The 20,505-nt window shown below is 42.2% G+C and overlaps 1 protein-coding gene across 1 annotated transcript in view; it reads right to left on the bottom strand.

Annotated features, from left to right (window-relative positions):
* ACVR2B (activin A receptor type 2B) overlaps positions 1–20,281 on the bottom strand; it is a 715,604-nt gene extending 695,323 nt beyond the window's left edge. The window contains exons 1-2 of the mRNA XM_044066229.1: positions 20,209–20,281; positions 7,703–7,970 (exon numbers count right to left, since the gene is read on the bottom strand). Coding sequence (XP_043922164.1) covers positions 7,703–7,970; positions 20,209–20,281 — 341 coding nt within the window. The remainder of the gene's footprint in view (positions 1–7,702; positions 7,971–20,208) is intronic.
* Between the last annotated feature and the right edge of the window lie 224 nt (positions 20,282–20,505).

Below are 20,505 nucleotides of genomic sequence, written 5' to 3'. Positions count from 1 at the left end.
TACCAAAATACTTTCCACAAGTAATACAATTATTAACTTTTTCTGACATTGGTCTGGAGCAAGAAAAAAGTTTCCCCAACGGGGTACTTAGCTTTATTGAAGACTTCAGTTCTGAAACTCAAACACGAAAATTTCAGGAGTCGACCGACCGGCACTTGCAAACTGCTTCTGCTTCGGGCACTGCGCGGCAAGAAAGACTGAAGAAAATGGAGTCAGCCGCTTCTTTTATACCCCTGATGACCTGATGTCAGGGAAGGGGTGACAGCAGCCGACGCAGGACCCAAGACTTTGGAATTCAGGCCAGCTGAGGGCAATCTGCCAGCAGGATTACCCAAATGTAATGACTGCAACAGTGAAACACGAAGAACATCTCAGGTAGCGGCCGACCGGCACTCGTGCGAACTGCTTCTGCTTCGGGCTCTTCAGCAAGAAAGACTGATGTAATGGCGTCGGCTGCCTTACTTTATACTACTGACGACATCAGTCCTGAAGCGACAGCAACTGACACAGAAATATTAAGCCTTTGGTATTCAGGCCAGCCGAGGGCTACCCTGACAGGGATAAAGTACAGTTGTGTACACTTACCATAAATGTAGATGTTCGAGTGTATTCACTGTTGCAGTCATTACATTTGGGTAATCTGCTGGCAGGTTGCCCTCAGTCGGATCCTGCGTCGGTTGCTGTCTCCTCTTCCATGACGTCAGGCGTATAAAACATGCAGCAGACACCATTTTATTCAGTTTTTCTTGCCCCAGATGTCAGGTGCCCTGAAAAAAATTTTAATATATTATATATTAAAATATATAAACAGCAATATATATGTAAATGCAATTTTAGCAACATAAACTTTACCTTCATCTAAAAGCAAATACACCACAAAGGCTTTAGAATATAGTGAAGGAAAGAAGTTCTAGAAAAATGGGGGATGGCGGGTGGGTAATCCGGACTGCAACAGTGAATACACTCGAACATCTACATTTATGGTAAGTGTACACAACTGTACTATGCTCTTCGTGTTTCACTGTTGCAGTCATTACACTTGGGTAGAATCCCAAAGCTATGGATGGGAGGATGAAACTAAACAGCATTAGGAGTGGCTATAAGGCCCAGCAGAACTGCAGTGGCAAAGCCTGCCCTGGACTTGGAGGCAAATGATAATGCTTTGTAAAGGTATGAACAGAGCTCCAAGTAGCAGCTTCTAGAATGTCCTTGGTTGGAACACCTCTGAGAAAGGCTGTTGAGGTAGATGCAGCCCTGGTGGAATGTGACCTGATTCCCTTGGGCACCAGTTTACCATGATGCAAGTAGCAGAAACAAATGCAGTGGCTTATCCGCTTTGAAATAGTCTGCTTTGATATAGCCTTCCCCTCTGATCCTGCAGCAAATGCCACCAGTAGTTGCTCAGACTTTCTCAGAGATTTGGTCCTGTTTAAGTAGAATCTTACTTGTCTGTGTACGTCCAAGGAATGCAGAATCTGCTCCCCCTTGTTCTGTGGATTTGGGTAAGATGTTGGCAGGTGAATGGTTAAGAGCCACACTAGATACCACCTTAGGCATAAAGGAAGAAATGGTCCTGAGGGACACCTTGTCCGGGTAAAATGTAATAAAAATGCTCCACAGCCATGAGGACCTGTAGTTCTGAAACCCTTCTTGCTGAAGTGATTGCCAAAAGGAAAGCGGTTCTCCAAGATAAAAACTTTATATCCGCAGTAGCTGCTGGTTCAAAAGGAAGCAGGGTGAGCTTTTTCAGCACAAAATTGAAATCTCATGCAGGAGTTGGTGATCTTCTGGGAGGCCTTACATTTTTGGCACCTCTAAGATACTGTTTTAGCAGAGGATGAGAAAAGATGGGAGGCTCCGTGTTGTAATGAGCCAACATGGCAGAGGCATGGATTTTTATTGAAGAAAAAGATAGGCCCTTGTCAAGCATCTCAGTCAAGTATTGTAAAATCTGAGGAATATTTGGCTTTGCTGTGTCCGTCCCTTGTGCTTGGTTTCAAGCACAGAATCTCTTCCATTTATCAGCATAAGATTTTCTAGTACTAGGCCTTCTGGCTTCCAAAATGGCATCCATCACAGATTTATTGAGAGGTGTTGTTTGAATAATTACATGATCAGCCATGCTGCCACATTCAGAGTTTGGAGCTGAGTGTGCAGAATTTGATTGCTCTGCTGACACAGTAGATGAGGTATTTGAGGCAATTACCAAGGAGGGAGTTGAGACATATTCCTTAGAATTGGGTACCAGTGCTGGCGAGGCCATTCCGGGGCAATTAGGATAATTTTTGTTTTTTCCTGTCTGACCTTTAGTAAGACCTTGGGGAGAAGAGGCAGAGGAGGAAAGGCATAGACTGATAAGTTTTTCCAACTGAAGGATTGGGCATCCACTTTCCATGCTTGTCTGTGGTAGGTCCTTGTGAAGAATTTGTCCAGATGATAATTTTGGGGAGAGGCAAATAGATCTATGTCTGGGCTCCCCCATTTCTGTGCTATCATGTTGAAGACTTGTGGATCCAGTTTCCACTCGTGAGGGTCCATAAGATTTCTGCTTAGGTCATCTGCCAGAGTATTTTGTTTTCCTGGCAGGAATTGAGCTTGAAGATGTACTTGGTAAGTCAAGGCTGTGTCCCACAATGCCATGGCTAGTTTGCAAAGGGGGTAGGAATGTGTACTCCCCTGCTTATGTACCACATAACCGTGGTGTTGCCCGTCTTTATCAGTAGTTGTCCTGGATGAAGTAAGTCCTTGAAGGCTGTCAGGGCATTCTGAACAGCTAGCATCTCTTTTTGGATGACATGCAGATGCATTTGTTTTGGGCTCCATATGCCCTGAATGCATCTCCCCACCAGGTGGGCCCTCCAAGCATAGTCTGATGCATCTGTAGTTAGGGTTTGGGTGGCAGGGGGTAGAGTTAAAGACCGTCCCTTGTTCTGGTGACATGTCTCTGCCCACCAAAGAAACTCCTGTTGTAGGCAGGGAATGAGAGGAATTGTTTCCAGACTGTGACAATGTTGACTCCATAAACTTTTTAGATATCATTGTAATTTCCTCATATGCAGTATTGCATATGAAATTAGTAGAATGCAGGATGCCATGAACCCCAAAGCCTGCTGAATTTGTCTTGCAGATAACTGGGTTTTTGTTGCCATCTGTTTGAAGTATATGATCAGTTGCCTTTGTTTGTCTGGCGTAAGGTAAGCCATCTGGGCAGTTGTATTCAAGCTTGCACCCAGGAATGTAATTTTTTGACAGGGTACCAGTTGTGATTTCTTTTTGTTTATTGCGTACCCTAGGCATGTTAGAAGCCTTTTTACAAATGCCAGATGTTGAAAAAGAATGTCCTTGTTTTCTGCTTGAATGAGACAGTCGTCCAAGTAAGGATAGATTTGTATGCTTCTTTGTCTGCAAAATGCAATTACTGGTTCCAGGCACTTTGTAAAGACCCTGGGCGCAGTAGATAAGCCAAAGGACAGTTCAGAGAATTGGTAATGCATAAAACCTGCCTTGAAGCGGAGGCATCTTCTGCATGATTCCCTTATTGGGATATGCAGATATGCCTCTTAAGTCTAGAGTCACTAACCAAGTGTTCTTGCCCAGCATGGGCAGTAGCTGTTGTAAAGTCAGCATTTTGAATTTTGGAATGTCCAGGAACGTGTTCAAAATCGATAAGTCCAGTATTGGACACCAGACATTGTCTTTAGTGGGTACCAGGAACAGCCTTGAATAAAACCCTTGTCTTTTTTCCTGTTCTGGTACTGGCTGAATAGCCCCCATGTCCATGAGGGATGTAACTTGTTTCTGAGCCTCTGCCCATTGATTTTGTGGCAGATCTGGCCAACCGTTTGGAATTGGCAAAGTATGGAAATGAAATCTGTACCCCTGGGATACTATGTTTAATACCCACTTGTCCTGGGTTATTAACTGCCAATTTTGAGCATGAAGTGCTTATCCCCCCCCCCAAGAGGGCTGCCAAAAGATAAGTGCTTGGTGATGGTAGGAGGAAGTCATTGAGACTGCTTACTGTAGGGTTGTGCTTGGTTTCCTCTAGATTTGGAGGTAGAGGCACCCCATTGCTTTGACCTGTAAGAACCCTGTGATTGGTATCTAGAGCCTTTTGGGCACCTGGATTTGCCTTGTGAGGCTCTGCTGGACACAAGAAAGGACCAATTTTTAGTAGGCCAGTGTCTACAGAAGCTGGGTGGCTGCACTTGTAAAAAATCTTTTACAGTTTGCATAGATTTAGCTTTGTCTTCCATTTTCTTTAAAACCTCTTCTGCCTTATTACCAAACAGAGTATCATGCTGTAAAGGTGCATCCAACAATTTAGCTTTAACATGATCAGGCAGATTTTGCTGCTTGAGCCAGGCATGCCTTCTAATCACAGATCCAGTAACTGCGGCCCTGCAAGAGCCCTCCAAGGAATCAAAACCATATTGCAAAGTGTGCTTTCCAACCTGTTCTGCTGCATGCAATAATTCCTGGAATTCTTTATTTTCCGCACAATCAGAAATCATCATTTTCTGTTTCAATAAGCCCATAACATGCTGTTGATATTTAAGCATATGAAACTGGCAGTTTAAGGCCCTAATTGCCAAGGTTGCAGACTTATAAACCTTCTTTCCCCATCTATCCAGCGCCCTGGAATCTCTATCAGAGGGGGAAGGATTTTTGGCTGTAGAGGCCTTTACACCTTTGGGACCCTGTGAGATAGTTTCAGGATCAGCAGCAGGATTTTTGAATAAAAATTTGTGGGAGTCAGGAACCCTGTAATATCTGTCTGGCTTACTAGGAGCCGGAGGTAGGGAATTAGGAGCCATGCTTGATTCCAAAAACACATCATCAACAATGTCTAATACAGGAGGTATAGCCAAAGGCCTATGCTGAGGAAGAAGGAGGAAATCCCTAAATCTCTTTTTTGATTCGGAGAAATCCTGACTCTCCCAATGAAAATTTTCCCTTACAGTATGTAAGGTTTCTCCAAAAGAATAATCCTCAGGAGGAGATGCAGATGGTATGGATTCTTCAGCATCTGAATCCATTCCTGATCAGAAGAGGAATCAGAAGAAATAGAAACCTGACCTGAAGATTCATAATCAGTGTCTTGCCTAGGCCTCTTAGCAGGGGGGTTGGGAACCCCTGATCAACGTAATTAAGTCCTCAGCCATTTTGATCATCTGTTTTTTAGGCATAGGGGCCTGAGCACGTGGCTCATGCGTCAGTTTTTTAGACTCAGAAGTTGTTTTTGAAGCTGTTGTCGGTTTTATATAGAAATGTTGAGGCCTGAAGACACCCTCAGAAGCTGGTGCCTACTCAGCGGCTCCGGACTCATCCGAGGGAGGGACATCCACGGGTTCAATACTTTGAGAATCTCATGGCATACCGGACTCCGCATGGGTCTCAGTAGAGGCCTGTGACTCAAAAGTAGTGGGTATCAGGGGCTGCGAAAGTGCCTCACTGAGTACTGGCGAACCGGCGAATGGCTTAGGAGAAGCTTCGTTGTCAGTTTTGGACCTCAGCGGTCTGTCTCTGTCTTTTTCTTTGCGTTTTTTTGTGCACTCCGGTAGTCGGATTGCTATCCGACGACATTTCAGGGTAATTAAATATGGATCCAAAATATTCTGAAGCAAAGATATACAGACGCTTAATAGCGCGTTGGTTAAATCTAGCACAAAACTGACAGCAAGGCACGTTATGATCTGGTCCTAGGCAAGGAATACAGTACAAATGAAAATCCTTATGAGGTATTTGCTTCCCTCAAGTAATGCAATTATTAACTTTTACTGACATAGGTAAGAAGCAAGAAAAAGTTTCCCCAACGGCATACTTCGCTTTAATTGAAGACTTCAGTTCTGAAACACGAATGCGAAAATTTCAGGAGTAGGCCGACTGGCACTTGCGAACTGCTTCGGGCACTGCGCGGCAAGAAAGACTGAATAAAATGGCGTCGGCTGTATGTTTTATACCCCTGATATCATGGAAGAGGAGACAGCAACTGACACAGGACCCAAGACTTTGATATTCAGGCCGACTGAGGGCAACCTGCCAGCAGATTACCAAAATGTAATGACTGCAACAGTGAAAAATGTGAAGACTGCAACAGTGAAACACAAAGAACATCTTAAGGAGAAAGATTGTCTTTCTCATATCTTTCAGCAGGGGAGGTTGTTTCAGGCTTGTAAGGCTGTCTAGCAGTGGTCTGCTAGGTCTTGATGACAAAAAATGGTCTTCAGTTCACAATGCATTGGCTGCTGCAAGGTATGCTACCAGGTGTCCTAAAGAGAAAAAAAAAACAAAAAACAAATACTGATGTTGCATTATCAAGATTTGTGCAGACACTGGGGCTGAGAAAGACAGCACACGGACAATAGGTTAATGTTATGGACTTCAGACTCAGCCTACCGTGCCAAGAAGCCAGTGTGGTTATGACTATCTCCAATGATAAAAGCACTGGGTACACCTGTACTATCGATGTTTAACACTGGCTCAGGTTAGCATATGTTACAGATAATGCACAGGCACCGGAAAAGGCATGGGTTGGCTCCAAGTACTCTGTTGTGGAAGCTTTGGTACTGGATCAACCTGACTCAAAGAGAGTGATAATAGGCTATCAATATATGGGGCTGTTGCAGCAGGACTCAATCACAGGCGTAGAGAAAGAAGCTGTTAAACATGGGGAATGCAGAAAGGAAGATGGCAAATAACAAAATATAAAAACTTGCAGCTGCAGCAACTCCCCCAGTGTCAATTAGCAATGGGGATAAGAAAGCTAGCTGGTGATATCCGGCCCTTTACTTTAATGACAACCTCTGCCAATTTTTCATAGTTGGCTGCACGGGAAATGGCAGCCTGCAGTGAGAAAGGCTTCTAGGAGGCTGGTGCAGCCTGCTTTGACTGCCCAGGCAATGATTCAATCAAAACCATACTAGACTTCTGCAAGGATTTTCACTAGGTACTCTTGTTTAATCCCACTTTCTAAAACATGCTGGTTGATCAGCTATCCTAAAATGTCTGTACAATTATTATTCTGTTTCTCATGGCAATAGTCACAACTGAAAAGGGTCTGCGGACCGGCTCATTTACTCAGTTAACAAATGCCAAATAAATTAATGCTAGTTCTGCATGATGAGTTAGGCCTATATTTCCATGATCTTGGCCTTTGGCACTCAGACACCTGGAAACTGAACTCAGCAGGTGGAGACACAAAAAGAAAAAAATATATATTTTACAAGTTAAACAATGATCAACTCAGACTGTTATCAAGTGCTTGGTTCATGCTGTAATGAAGACCTACAAAGCAAGATGAAGCTACATACAACGGAAATGGGGGAGAAAGGCAATTAGCTTGAGAAAGATTTTAGCTGCCGAGTGGTCCTAAAACCTGCTGCATATAGCCTTACTGGAAACTGAAGATGGACCATTTAATTTCGAATATAACACTTCCTAATGGAGTACGTAAGACACTGTTGATGTATCTTATCTGTTCAGCTTTGTTGATCTGCACACAGTCACTACTACAGAAAGCCAACAGTCTGACAGATAAAATTGGAGGAAGGGGGTTTGAAGAATTTCTATTAGGACCATCATGATACAAGAAAAAAATGCTTTAAACTGTTCACACAAATATAAGATGCATCAAAATCCATTCAAAATGTAAGGACTGACTGACTTAATTTAACACTCAAATCCAAGAAATGTTACTTACTTGTTATAACAATTGAAGTCATCCAGCCAGCACCCTTTCTTAACCAACTCAATGGTGCCTGAGTTATTGCGCCAGGAAGCATAACAGTGTAGCCGCTTATCCTTTTCCCCCTCACAGCGCTCCACACCACTGTGGTTTGTCTTCTCCTGCTCCCAGTTCGCATTGTAATAGATGCACTCTCTGGTCTCTGCCTCCCCACGCCCTGGATCTGTACAGAGACACAAAACACAGAGTGAAACTCCAGCTTCTGGATATGAAATATTGCATCCTACAATGACATTATAAAAGCAGATTTAATCAATATGCTGATGTTTTGAGATAGTGAACAATGAAGAACTTTTCTACCTTTAGAAAATGGCAGTTTATTCAACTGCAACATTCAGAGTAGGCAAAAACAATTATTTATTTATTTTTACATTTGTTAACCAGGTTACTCCAACTGGGCCCAGAAGCCCTTTTTCAGCAGAGGCCTGAAGAAAAAAGCTCCAGGAAAGTAAATTAAAAAAAATGAGAAAAAGCTAACAATTCAAGTCGTAAAATACTTAACAGTACAAAAAAACAGACAGAAACATACAATGATAATATATGCAAGGCAAAGGTACAGTATTTTGATAATGCAGTAACAATATGTTTGAGAAATTCGGTTAGCATTAAGTTATTTACAAGGGATGTAGCAATGCGTAAAATAAAAAAAAAAAACAAATTCAGAGTAACATCATGGCGTAGTACAACAAAGATGCATTTAACAGCATAGGTACTAACTGGAGAGAGACAGTAATATATGTAGACAGTTTTGTTAGATACCAGGCAGATATGTTAATTGAGAGAAGAAATATTCATTAGGTAATTTCCCGACAAGTACATATCCATGCATGTTGGAAATGAATTTTTAGTTGCTTTTGAATTCGCCACTTTTGGTTGTGGAGCGAAGAAACAATGTAAGTTTGTTCCAAGAGTATGCAATTGAATGACTGTAAAGTATTTTTGCAATATTTTTATTTGGCTTGGTTACCTGCAGAAGGTTTTATTGTGTACTTCCGAGGTCACGATCGGGTTTGTAGGGTGGAATTATGGATGTGAGGGCAGGGCAGGAGTTGGAGCTCTTCAGGATGCTGTGTGCAATTTGTATTTGCAATATTTGAAGCATGTGGGGGAACTCAGGCCATCTTAAGCTTTTCAGGGATATACAATAACGGGATTTGTAGCTATTACTGGTCACGAATCTTGCTATCTTGTTATAGGTGGCTTCTAGTTTGGTTAAGAGATTATTTTGGAGGGTAGTACGTATGGGAGTAGCATACAGCAGGGATGGTAGAATAAATGTTTGAGCCAGTATAGGTCTAGATTTGTTAGGTATATATTTGTTGTTGCTGTATAGAAGACCTAGTTCTTCACTGGACTTTTTGATACAGTTTAAGATATGAAGGTCAAATTTTAATTGGTCATCTACAGTAATGCCAAGCAATTTGGTGTTTGAGTCAGTGGTGATAACTGTATTAAGGATGAGATGGAGAAGTTGTCTTTAGCTGGATTGAGTTTTTTTAAAAGGAGAAGCTTGGTCTTTCTGGGGTTGAGAAGCAGGTTGTTTTCAGTTAGCCATTGTTCTACTAGGTGCAGAGATTGTTGAGTGACAGTGTGGAGATTGTGTACATTTCTGAAGGTGTTAATAATTGTGGAATCGTCTGAATAATGTATATTAAGGTAGAGTGGGGGCAGGAGACATGGAGGTTATTTGCAAATATATTAAAAAGTAGGGGGCCCAGGACAGAACCCTGGGGAACCCTGGTCTTAACAAGATGGAAAGGGGAGACGGATATTTGCTATCTGACGGACTGATATCTGTCTAGAGAGCTAGCTGTTAAACCAGGAGATAGTGGAGGCAAAGAGTTGTAGGTTGGAAAGTTTGTTTATGAGGATGGGATGGGAAACGGTATCAAATGCTTTGGCTAGATCAAGGAATAGAGCTGATACAAGTTTATTACTATCTCTGGCTTGAGCAATGTGGCATGTGAAAGATAGGAGGGCAGTGGTGGCACTGTGCGAAGGTCGGAAGCCGTGCTATGTGGGTGTAATTAGCTTTGCCTGTAAGAGGTGGTTTAGTATTGGTCTATGTATACATTTTCCAGCATCTTGGATAAGGGGCATAATATGGCAATAGGCCTATAATTTGAGGGTTCTGTAGAATTTCCTCCCTTGTGGAGGGGTATTATGAAGAATTTTTTCCAGATGTCTGGTACTGTATTTTCTTGGACGGATCTAGTGATAAGTATAGATACAGGGTATGCTACGGATTCTGCTGCATGTTTGAGAAACAATGGAGGGAGTATGTTGGCTGATGGGGAACAGGGTTTAAGTTTGTTAAGAAGTGATCTGATGAAGGAAGTTGCTACAGGTGCTAGGGAGAACGATGGAAGAGATGATGAGGGAGGTGGAGTCTTTATATCATGAGTTTCTGGTTTAGTAAGCTTTTCTATTGTTTCGATGAAAAAGTTAAGTAGGCTTGCAGTTTCATTAGAAGATTTGTTAGGGAAGGGGTTTATAGAAGAGGGGTTCCCTGGAGATAGTAGTTTGTTTATTGAGTGCCAGAATTTCTTCGGGTTGGAATATGGGTTGCTCAGAGATGTTTGATAAGTTTTTTTTTTTTTTTGCCTAGTAGGACCTGCTTTTTTGTTTGGTTGTAAAGCTGTTTATACAAGTTCAGGTGGAAAGTTGAGTTTTTTTCCCATGCCCTCCGGGCACTATCTTGTTCATAAGTGATCGAGTCGCCTGGCTTAGCCATGGTGCATAATTACATTTTAGCCTAATTGCTCTACTGGGAGCCAGGGTGTTAAGGGCTTCTAGGAATAAATCAAAGCTTTGGATAGCCTCATTAAGGGGCAATGTGTGTAGGAATGACCAGTGTACAATGGACAGTAATTTGTTTAGGGTGACAGGGCTGTAGTTTTTAAGGTTACGAGACTCTTTGTATTGGTGGCTCTTGTTAAGATTGAGAGAGTGTCTTACTACTGAGGTAGGGAGGTGGTCACTAAGGGAGCTAGGTAGGGTGGAAGGGTTATGATAGCACTGAGGGTTGGATACTAATATCCAATCAATAACTGAGCCATTCTGGGAATTTTTTTGCTGGTGCGTGGGTGAGGTAATCAACTGGGTAAAGTCGTAAAGGTTTATACAGTAGCTAGGGGATGAAGTAATAACAAGGTGGCAGTCAATATTCATATCCCCAAGAATGATGGTTTCATAGAGAATGGATATAGAAAAACCAAGAAAGAAACTGCTCGAGTATGGGAATGTTTTTACCTGGGGGTATGTAGATTGCTAAATGACAATTTTTGTGTGTTGATTTAGGTTACTGGTCGCTATAAGTATTTCAGCAGGGCAGAAATCAGGGATAGTTATTGGGGGTATAGCCTCAACCCTTTTTTTTTTTTTTACTTCTGTCCAGTCGAACAATATTATAACTAGCGGGGAGAATTTCACAGTTTGTAATATGAGGTTTTAGCCATATCTCAGACAGAGCAAGTACATCTGGGTTATATTGAGAAATCCAGGCATTTAGGAGGATACTTTTATTGACAATGCTTTGTATATTCATTGGGAAAAAAAATAGATATCTGGAAGCTTGTGATCGTAATGAGTAATTTGTGAGGCAGTTGGAAAGGGGGGGGTGCGCTGTATAAGTATGGTTAGAGTGCTGTTGGCAAGGATCTGGGTTGGGGTGAATATCACCAGATAAGAGCAGTACTGTGCTTTGAACTACTTGTATGAAGAAATATTTGCAAAGGAACTGATGTTTTGTTTTGATGAGAGGTTGGGCATTTGGTATGTACAGTACTTTGTACTTGTGAAATGATAGAGTGGTATGGTTAAAGAGGGAGGGGGTGATGGGGGTGGAGTTATTTGTATGGTGGGTAGTGGGATAAGATGGATCGTGGGATCACAATCACTCTGCTAGTACTCACAGGAATAACCTCTGACTCCTCTGCATGTAATATGAACATTTTCATAGAAATGAAAGAATTTACCAGATATAAAACAAATTAAAAAGGCAGCTCACATCTTTATTAACACCACCATTAATGAAATGGGGAACTCTGGTTGGTTATCATCAATTTGTCTTATGTTGATTCGTTTACCCCTCCTTACTACACCTCTAGGGGATAAATCAAGTAATCCATACCAGTGGTTTAAAAAAAAATGCAAAATGCATAAACAGCTAATCATTCACAACTCAGAAATGTCAGTGACTAAATTAATTACAAAAGGTAAAATCATGTTCAGACAAATATTTTCTGGATAGCTAGCACAAATACAAATGGTCCAGGCACACTGGAAATAGCTCAAAAGCAGGTTTATTGTAATAATCAATAAACCTGGTTTCGAGCTATTTTCAATGTGCCTGGACAGTTTGTATTTGTGCTTACTGGTGATTGGATTCAACGGTACCTGCTATTTCTTTGTGACTTGTATTTTCTGGATAGCTATTTAACATAAACTTCCTCAGATAATATACATCAAAACATTTTATCTGTGGTTCACATGAAGACCCATAATTACCAGCAAGCAAACCAATTATTTCATCTGTTTTCCTTTACATTCATAATATTTTAACTTGTACGCTTTACTTGGAGCTTTAATGAGAAATTCTGTTTTATATCTAAAATGTGTGCAAATCCAAACATATCTGTCACTTGGAGTGATTTTGGGGGTTGCAAGTCATACAAACTAACTCCCTGTAGATCTGCCTCGCTAACTTAAGGGACACAGAATTTAAAACATTCAGTATCAGATGACACATTTGAAAAATGTACCAGAATTGCTATTCATCTTAAAATCATATAAATGTTCGCTTGGGCATGAAGGAATGATTTAGATGTCTTTCACCCAAACTCCTCATTACATTCCCCAATTTGCAAATGAAACCAGTGAGATGACAAGCAAAAAATATTTTTCTTATCAACCTCACATACAATTCCCGTCAGTTTTATGTACCTATGTTGTTACATTAAGTAACTGATAATACCGATAGTACTGTCACAAATTAAACTGTTACTCAGATTTCTACTGTTCCACTATTATCCATCACCAATGAATTTTTTATTCAGTCTAAATACATCACCTTTTTAAACAACTTTCCATTCACTGATGTTCGCCAACCTTATGTGTGCACGCAACCAGAAATGGCATGTCAGAGTATTATTTCCTTTGTTAACTAAACGTGTGTGTGGGCTGACCCAAGAATGGATCATTTTTAACAACAATGTGGGAGTAAAACACAAACTACAGCTTAGAGAATAATAAGTAAACAGTACTCGAGGTTCACAAAGTATTTCATAGAAACTTTTAGTTACGTAAACTTGATAAGATACAATACCTTCATAAAAAAGAGAAGTCATATTAGGAAACAACTTGCCAACATAACGGGGGGAGGGGGGCAATCTCTCTTTACCCAGATGCAAACGGTGGGATAATTCCTTCCCTTGAATTATCTTTCGACTAAACTACAGACACCTAGCAATTATTGATGTCATGATCTGACCTTAAACAATAAAAACTTATCAATGAGGTCTCCATGCTGAATCCTCCTTTCACATGCCCACCTATTCAGCTTTCTTGTGGTGGACATCTCACGTAGAAGACCATAAGCAGATTCACCACTGAGATACTACAAAAGCAAATCAACAGAATACACAGAATGTTTACTCAGTCTAAGTTCAGAAGGTGGATGCCCCTTTACATCAGGATGTACTTACAATTATGTGAAGGTTGCATGCGGCCTAAATGAACGGGATGGATGCAAAACACTGAGAAATGGGCCTGGTAGACAGTCTGCAGAGATCACCAATGTATTAACTAGAAACAGTGAAACAAACAAAGAAAATGCAGTTGTGTACACTTACCATAAATGTAGATGTTCGAGTGTATTCACTGTTGCAGTCATCACATTTGGGTGGATTCCCAAAGCTAAGGATGGGAGGAGGAATTTAGACAGCATTAGGACCAGCTATAAGGCCCTGCAAGACTGCAGTAGCAAAGCCAGCTCTGGATTTAGATTAAATTGGCAAATGGTAATGCTTGGTGAAAGTATATACAGAACTCCAGGTAGCAGCTTCTAGGATGTCCCTAGTAGGGACACCTCTGAGAAAGGCTGTAGAAGTAGATGCAGCCCTGGTTGAATGGGGTCTAATCCCCTGTGGGATAGGTTTTCCATGGTACTTATAGCAGAAATGAATGCAATGGCCTATAGATTTAGAAATGGTTTGCTCTGAAATAGCCTTCTCCTCTGCCACTGCAGCAAATGCCACCAGCAGTTGTTCAGATTTCCTTTGAGGTTTAGTCCTGTCCAAGTAAAATTTAAGTTGTCTGTGCACATCTAAGGAGTGCAGTATCTGTTCCCCTTTGTTCTTGTTGTTGTATCTTTTGGCTTTTCCCGGTTAGGGGTCGGCACAGCGGAACTCCGGTCCGCTAATGATTGGCAGCAGATTTTTACGTACTGAGTTGCCAGCCCTGAAGCACAACCTTCAACGAAGTATGCCCATTCACGCATGTCTCTACACAGAAGACGCTTTAGCTGAGAATCGAACAGGACAACGTCTTACTGTGAGGTGACAACGTTACCGCAGCACAACCACCGCAGTATCTGTTCCCCTTTGTTCTGTGGATTAGAAAAGAAGGTTGGAAAATGAATGGACTGATTAAGAGCCACACTGGATACCACCTTGGGCATGAAGGAGGGATTGGTCCTGAGGGACATCCTGTCCGCATGAAAGATGATGAAAGGCTCCACTACCATAAGGGCCTGTAATTCAGATATCCTTCTTGCTGAAGTGATTGCTAAAAGGAAGGCTGTTTTCCAAGAATGGAATTTTAACTCTGCACTTGCAGATGGCTCAAAAGGAGGAAGAGTGAGTTTTTCCAAAACAAAGTTAAGGTCCCAGGCTGGAGTTGGGGTTCTCCTGGGTGGTCTTATGTTTTTGGGCACTCTGAGGAAATGCTTGAGCAGTGGATGAGAGAAGAGGGGGTGGTTCTGTGTTGTAATGAGCTGAAATGGCTGAGGCGTGACTTTTGATGGAGGAAAAAGAAAGAAAGGCCCCTGTGAAGCATCTCAGTTAAGTATTGAAGAATCTGAGGTAAATTGGGTGCTGCTGTGCCTATCCCTTGAGTTTGGTTACAGGCACAGAATCTTTTCCATTTTTCAGCAAAGATTTTCTAGTATTAGGCCTCCTTGCCTCCCAAAATGACATCCAGCACTTGTTTACTGAGGGATGGTAATGGAGAGATTAGGTAATTAGCCAGGCTGCCAGGTTCAGGGTTTGAAGATGAGGGTGCAAAATCTGGCTCTCCTGCTGTGACAGCAGGGTAGGGGTCTGAGGCAGGTGCCATGGTGCCAGCAGTGACAAACTGCACAAGAGGGGGTACCAGTGTTGGCGTGGCCAGTCTGGTGCAATCAGTATCGTTCTTGGTTTGTCCTGTTTGATTCTTAGTAGTACTTTGGAGAGGAAAGGCAGAGGAGGAAAGGCATAAACTGATACATTTTTCCAGCTGAAGGATAGAGCATCCACTTTCCAAGCTTGTATGTGGAGAGTCCTTGTGCAGAATTTGTCCAATTGGTAGTTCTGGGGGGAGGCTGGTAGTTCTGGGGGGAGGCAAACAGGTCTATATCTGGGCTCCCCCATTTGTTTATCAACATACTGAAAGTCTTTGGTTCCAGTTTCTACTTGTGTGGGTCCATGAGATTTCTGCTTAGTTCGTCTGCCAGTGTATTTAGTTTTCCTGGCAGGAATTGAGCCTGTAGATGCACTTGGTAGCTCAAGGCCATGTTCCACAGAGCCATGGCTAGTCTGCAAAGGGGGTAAGAAAGGGTACCCCCCTGCTTGTTTATGTACCACATAACAGTGATGTTGTCAGTCTTTATCATTAATTGTCCTGGAAGAATGTGGTCCTTGAAGGCTGTCAGAGCATTCTGTACAGCTAACATTCCTTTTTGATTGACATGCAGGTGCATTTGACTTGGGTTCCATTTGCCCTGAATGCACTTCCCTGCCAGGTGAGCCCCCCATGCATAGTCTGATGCGTCTGTTGTTAGGGTTTGGGCGGCAGGGGGTAGAGTGAATGGTAGTCCCTTGTTTTGGTGGCAGGCCTCTGCCCACCAAAGGAACTCTAACCGTAGGCAAGGTATGATAGGAATCATTGCTTCTAGATCCTTAGAATGTTGACACCATAGGCTTTTTAGATAACACTGCAGTTTCCTCATATGCAGTCTTGCATATGGAATTAATGGAATGCAGGAGGCCATGAACCCCAAGGCTTGCAGTATTTGCCTTGCAGATAGCAGCGTTTTTGTGGCCATTAGTTTGAAGTAAGTTGTCAAATGAATCTGTTTCTCTGGCATGAGGAAATCCATCTGGGAAACTTGCTCCCAGGAATATAATTTGTTGACAGGGTACCAGATGTGATTTATTTTCGTTTATGGTGTACCCCAGACAAGTCCGCACCTTTTGTACAAATGCCAGATGATTCAAAAGTATGTCCTGGCTTTCTGCCTGAATTAGACAATCGTCCAGATATGGGTATATTTGGATATTTCTTTGCCTGCAAAATGCAATGACTGGAGCTTGGCACTTTGTGAATACCATGGGCGCAGTAGATAAGCCAAAGGGCAGTGCAGAGAACTGCTTTGAAGCGTAGGTATCTTCTGCAAGATTCCCTGATTGGGATGTGCAGGTAGGCTTCCTTTAACTCCAGTGTTGCCAACCAGGCATCTTTGCCTAGCATAGGAATTAACTGGTGAAGAGTTAGCATCTTGAATTTTGGAATCACCAAAAAGGTGTTTAAGGTGTTTAAGATAGAAATGTCCAAGATAGGACGCCATGAGTGGTCTTTTCTGGGTACCAGTTAAAGTCTTGAGTAGAAACCTTGTCCCTTTTCCTCTTCTGGTACAGTTTGAGTAGCCTTTTTGAATTAGCCTTTATGCTTAAGAGAAAGAGTATTTGCTTTTGAGCCTCTGCCCACTGATTTTTGGGGGTATCTGGCCAACCGTTTGGGGTTGGTAACGTGTGGAAGTGAAATATGTATCCTTGGGAAACTATTTAAAACCCATTTGTCCTGGGTAACGAGTTCCCAGTTTTTTGCCTGCAGAGCAATCTTTCCCCCCTAAAGGAGCAGTCAGTTGAGAAGTGCTTGGGAGATTTAAAGTTAAGTCATTGAGACAGTTTACCATAGGGGGAGTCTTACTACTCCCTGATTTGAAAGTGGGAGCCCCTCACTGCTTAGTCCTGTGTGTACCCTGGGATTGAAGCCTAGGTGTTCTGCTGGTTCTTGGTTTGGACTGAGAAGGCCTGGAAGAGGCAGAAAAAGACCAATTCTTAGAGGGCCAATGCCTACTAAATCTTGGAGGCTGTAATTGTAGGAAATCTTTAACAGTTTGCATAGAGTTAGCTTTTTCCTCCATCTTTTTAAGAACTTCTTCTGCTTTGTTGCCAGTCAGGCGGTACTGATTTAAGGGAGCATCCAGCAATTGAGCTTTAACATGATCTGGCAAAGATTGCTCCTTAAGCCAAGCATGCCTTCCAAGTACAGACCCCAGTGACAGCAGCCCTGCAAGATGCCTCTAGTGAATCAAAACCACACTGCAAAGTATGCTATCCAACCTGTTCAGCAGAATGCATTAAATCCTGTAAATCCTTATTTTCAGCACAGTCAGGAATCAACATCATTTTCTGTTTAAGCAATCCAATAATATGCTGATACTTTAACATATGAAACTGGCAGTTTAAGGCCCTAATGGCCAAAGTTGCAGAAGTGTGTACTTTCTTACCCCATCTATCCAGTGCCCTGGAGTCTCTATCAGAGGGGGTAGGATTTTTGGCAGTAGTAGCCTTAATACCCTTGGGACCCTGTTAAATGGTCTCAAGATCTGCAGTAGGATTTTTAAAAAGGAACTTGTGAGAGTCAGGAACCCTGTAATATTTATCAGGTTTTCTGGGAGCAGGAGGTAAAGAGTCAGGGGCCAAGCTAGATTCTGAAAAGGCATCATCAACAATTTCTAGTACAGGAGGGATCGCTAAAGGCCTGTGTTGGGGCAGGAGTAAGAAATCCCTAAGCCTCTTTTTAGAATCAGAGTAATCCTGGCTTTCCCAGCGAAAGTGCTCGCTAAGAGTATGTAGGGTTTCACCAAAAGAGAAATCCTCTGGAGTGGAAGCAGAGGGAATAGAGTCCTCTGCATCAGAATCCTCATAGGTAGATAAGGAAAAATCCTGGTCGTCAGAGGAAACAGAAATTTTCAGAATCCTGGTCAGAAGTATCATAAGAAAATTCAGTCCTAGGTCTCTTAGAGGGGGAAGGTTGGCTTCCCCTGATTAAAGTAATAAGGTCTTCAGCCATTCTTACCATTTGTTTTTTAGGCATAAAGGCCTGACCACGCGGTCTTGGCGTCAGTTTTCTAGGCATGGTTCGAGTTTTAGGCCTTGAAGAAGAAGATGGCATCGGTTTAAATATGCAAGTCAGTAGGCCTGAATACACGTGCCCTCAGAAGCTGGTGCCTGCACAGCGTCTCCGGACCCATCCAAGGTAGAGACATCTGCAGGTTCCACAGTTGAAACATCTCACGGCATACCAGACCAATGGGTCTCAGTAGAGGCCTGCGAATCTGAAGTAGCGGGTATCAGGGGCTGTGAAAGCGCCTCACTGAGTACTGGCGAACTGACAACTTGCTTAGGAGAAGCATCGTCGGCAGCTTTGGACCTAGGCCGCCTGTCTCTGTCTTTATCTTTGCGTTCATATCTGGATAATTGAATCGAGTACCAAAATATTTAGAAGTGTAAATATACCGACGACAAATAGTTCGTTGCTTAAATAAGACACAACACCGACAGCAAGGTACGTCATGGTTAGGGCCTAGGCAAGGAATACAGTACAAATGAAAATCTTTATGAGGTATTTGCGTTCTACAAGAAATACAATTACTGACTTTTACTGACATCAGTTTAGAGCAAGAAAAAGTTTCCCCAATGGGGTACTTAGCTTTAGTTGAAGACTTTGGTTCTGAAACTCGAAAACAAAAATTTCAGGAGTTGGCCAACTGGCACTTTGCGAACTGCTTCTGCTTCGGGCACCGCATAGCAAGAAAGACTGATGTAATGGCGCCGGCTGCATGCTTTATACCCCTGACTACCTGACATCACAGAAGATGAGACAGCAACTGACGCAGGACCCAAGACTTTGATAATCAGGCCGACTGAGAGCTACTGCAAGCAGATAACCCTAATGTGATGACTGCAAAAGTGAAACACGAAGAACATCAGGACAGCTCAACTTTTCCTCAGAGAACTTAAAACTCTGTCTAGATTTAAACAGACATGAACTGAAGGCCAAACATCTGGAATTAGAATCAGCAGAGAGACTTTGGCATTTGGAGGCTGAAGAAAATGTGTAGCAGCATCAACATCTGAGGGAGATGCTGACTTCTCGCCAGGGTCATGGAGATAATGGGGAAGGGAATATCCAAACCCCAGAAGCAACAAAGGTCAGTAAATTTCTTCCAAAGTTTAAAGAGGGGTGATCATTTTGATAGTTTTATTCATATATTTGAAAGGGTATGTAAACAGTATAATGTTGACCAAGGGGTCTGGGTATGGTTCCTGACCCCCTTACTCCCTGGTAAAGCTGTAACTGATTGTTTCTAAATTGTTAGATATTGATTGCTTAAACTATGGCAAAGTCAAGAAATGTTTACTTGAATCCTTTAAGTTAACACCTGAAGCTTACAGAAAAAAAGTTTTATGAGCACAGACGCAAGGCAGATGAAAGTGTGTGTGATTATATTGCTGAATTAAGCACTTATTTTTATAGGTGGGTAAGTGGGTGTCAGTCCACCACTTTTAAAGGGCTGGTAGACCTTTTAACGAGGGAACAAGCCCTTAGCACATTGCCTGAGGACATGGGAATCTAGTTAGCAGACAGAGAGTGCAATTCTGCAGATGAGCGGGGGAAAAAGGGGGATCTCTATTTAGCAAACAGGGCATCACTGCACAGGAAAAGGATATCCAGTGCTGCATATGGATATAAGGGATCCCATGGTGTCAGCCTAAACCGCCCCAACAAAGTCCACCAGTAACAGGGGAAGCCACTAGTTCAGATACACAGCCAGGATCAAGGGTTAACTATTTTAAATACCAAAAGTGGTGGCCTGACACCCACTTACCCACCTATAAAAATAAGTGCTTAATTCAGCAATATAATCACTCACACTTTCATCTGCCTTGCGTCTGTGCTCACAAAACTTTTTTCTGTAAGCTTCAATACGCGGACTATTCAACCTTAGTCTGCTCTGCCTCAAAGCTCTCTGAATTGCGGACTAAAACCCAAACTGCCTTCTCAACAACTGAAAACTGGATGTGCCAAAACCATCTCTCTCAATGCAAATAAATCAAAGATTCTACTATTCCCTCCAACAAAGACCCTCTCCTACGATAAAAACAACTTCAAAGTCTGTAGTCAAACCAACTCACCTATACAGGTAGTCCCGTCTGTCAAACTAGTTGGCATTACTGTAGATGTGAACACTTCCAGTTTGATATTCATATTCAACAAAATATTAAGAAAACCCATCAAAGGCTAGGTATGCTGTACAGGAATAATCACTTTCTCTCCAACTAAACTCTGGCCTCGACTTATCTTCTTCCTTCCTTATTATAAGGAGCCCCTCTCCTAACCAACCTGTCCTCCTCTATCACCTCTAAACTAGAAAACTGCTACAACAAAATCTCTAAATTTGCCTCTAAATCTAAAAATACCACCCATCACTG

Source organism: Protopterus annectens, chromosome 3.part1, assembly GCF_019279795.1.
Source record: "Protopterus annectens isolate FY-2018-M chromosome 3.part1, PAN1.0, whole genome shotgun sequence".
NCBI lineage: Eukaryota > Metazoa > Chordata > Ceratodontiformes > Protopteridae > Protopterus > Protopterus annectens.
This window is presented reverse-complemented; position numbering and strand designations above follow the sequence as displayed.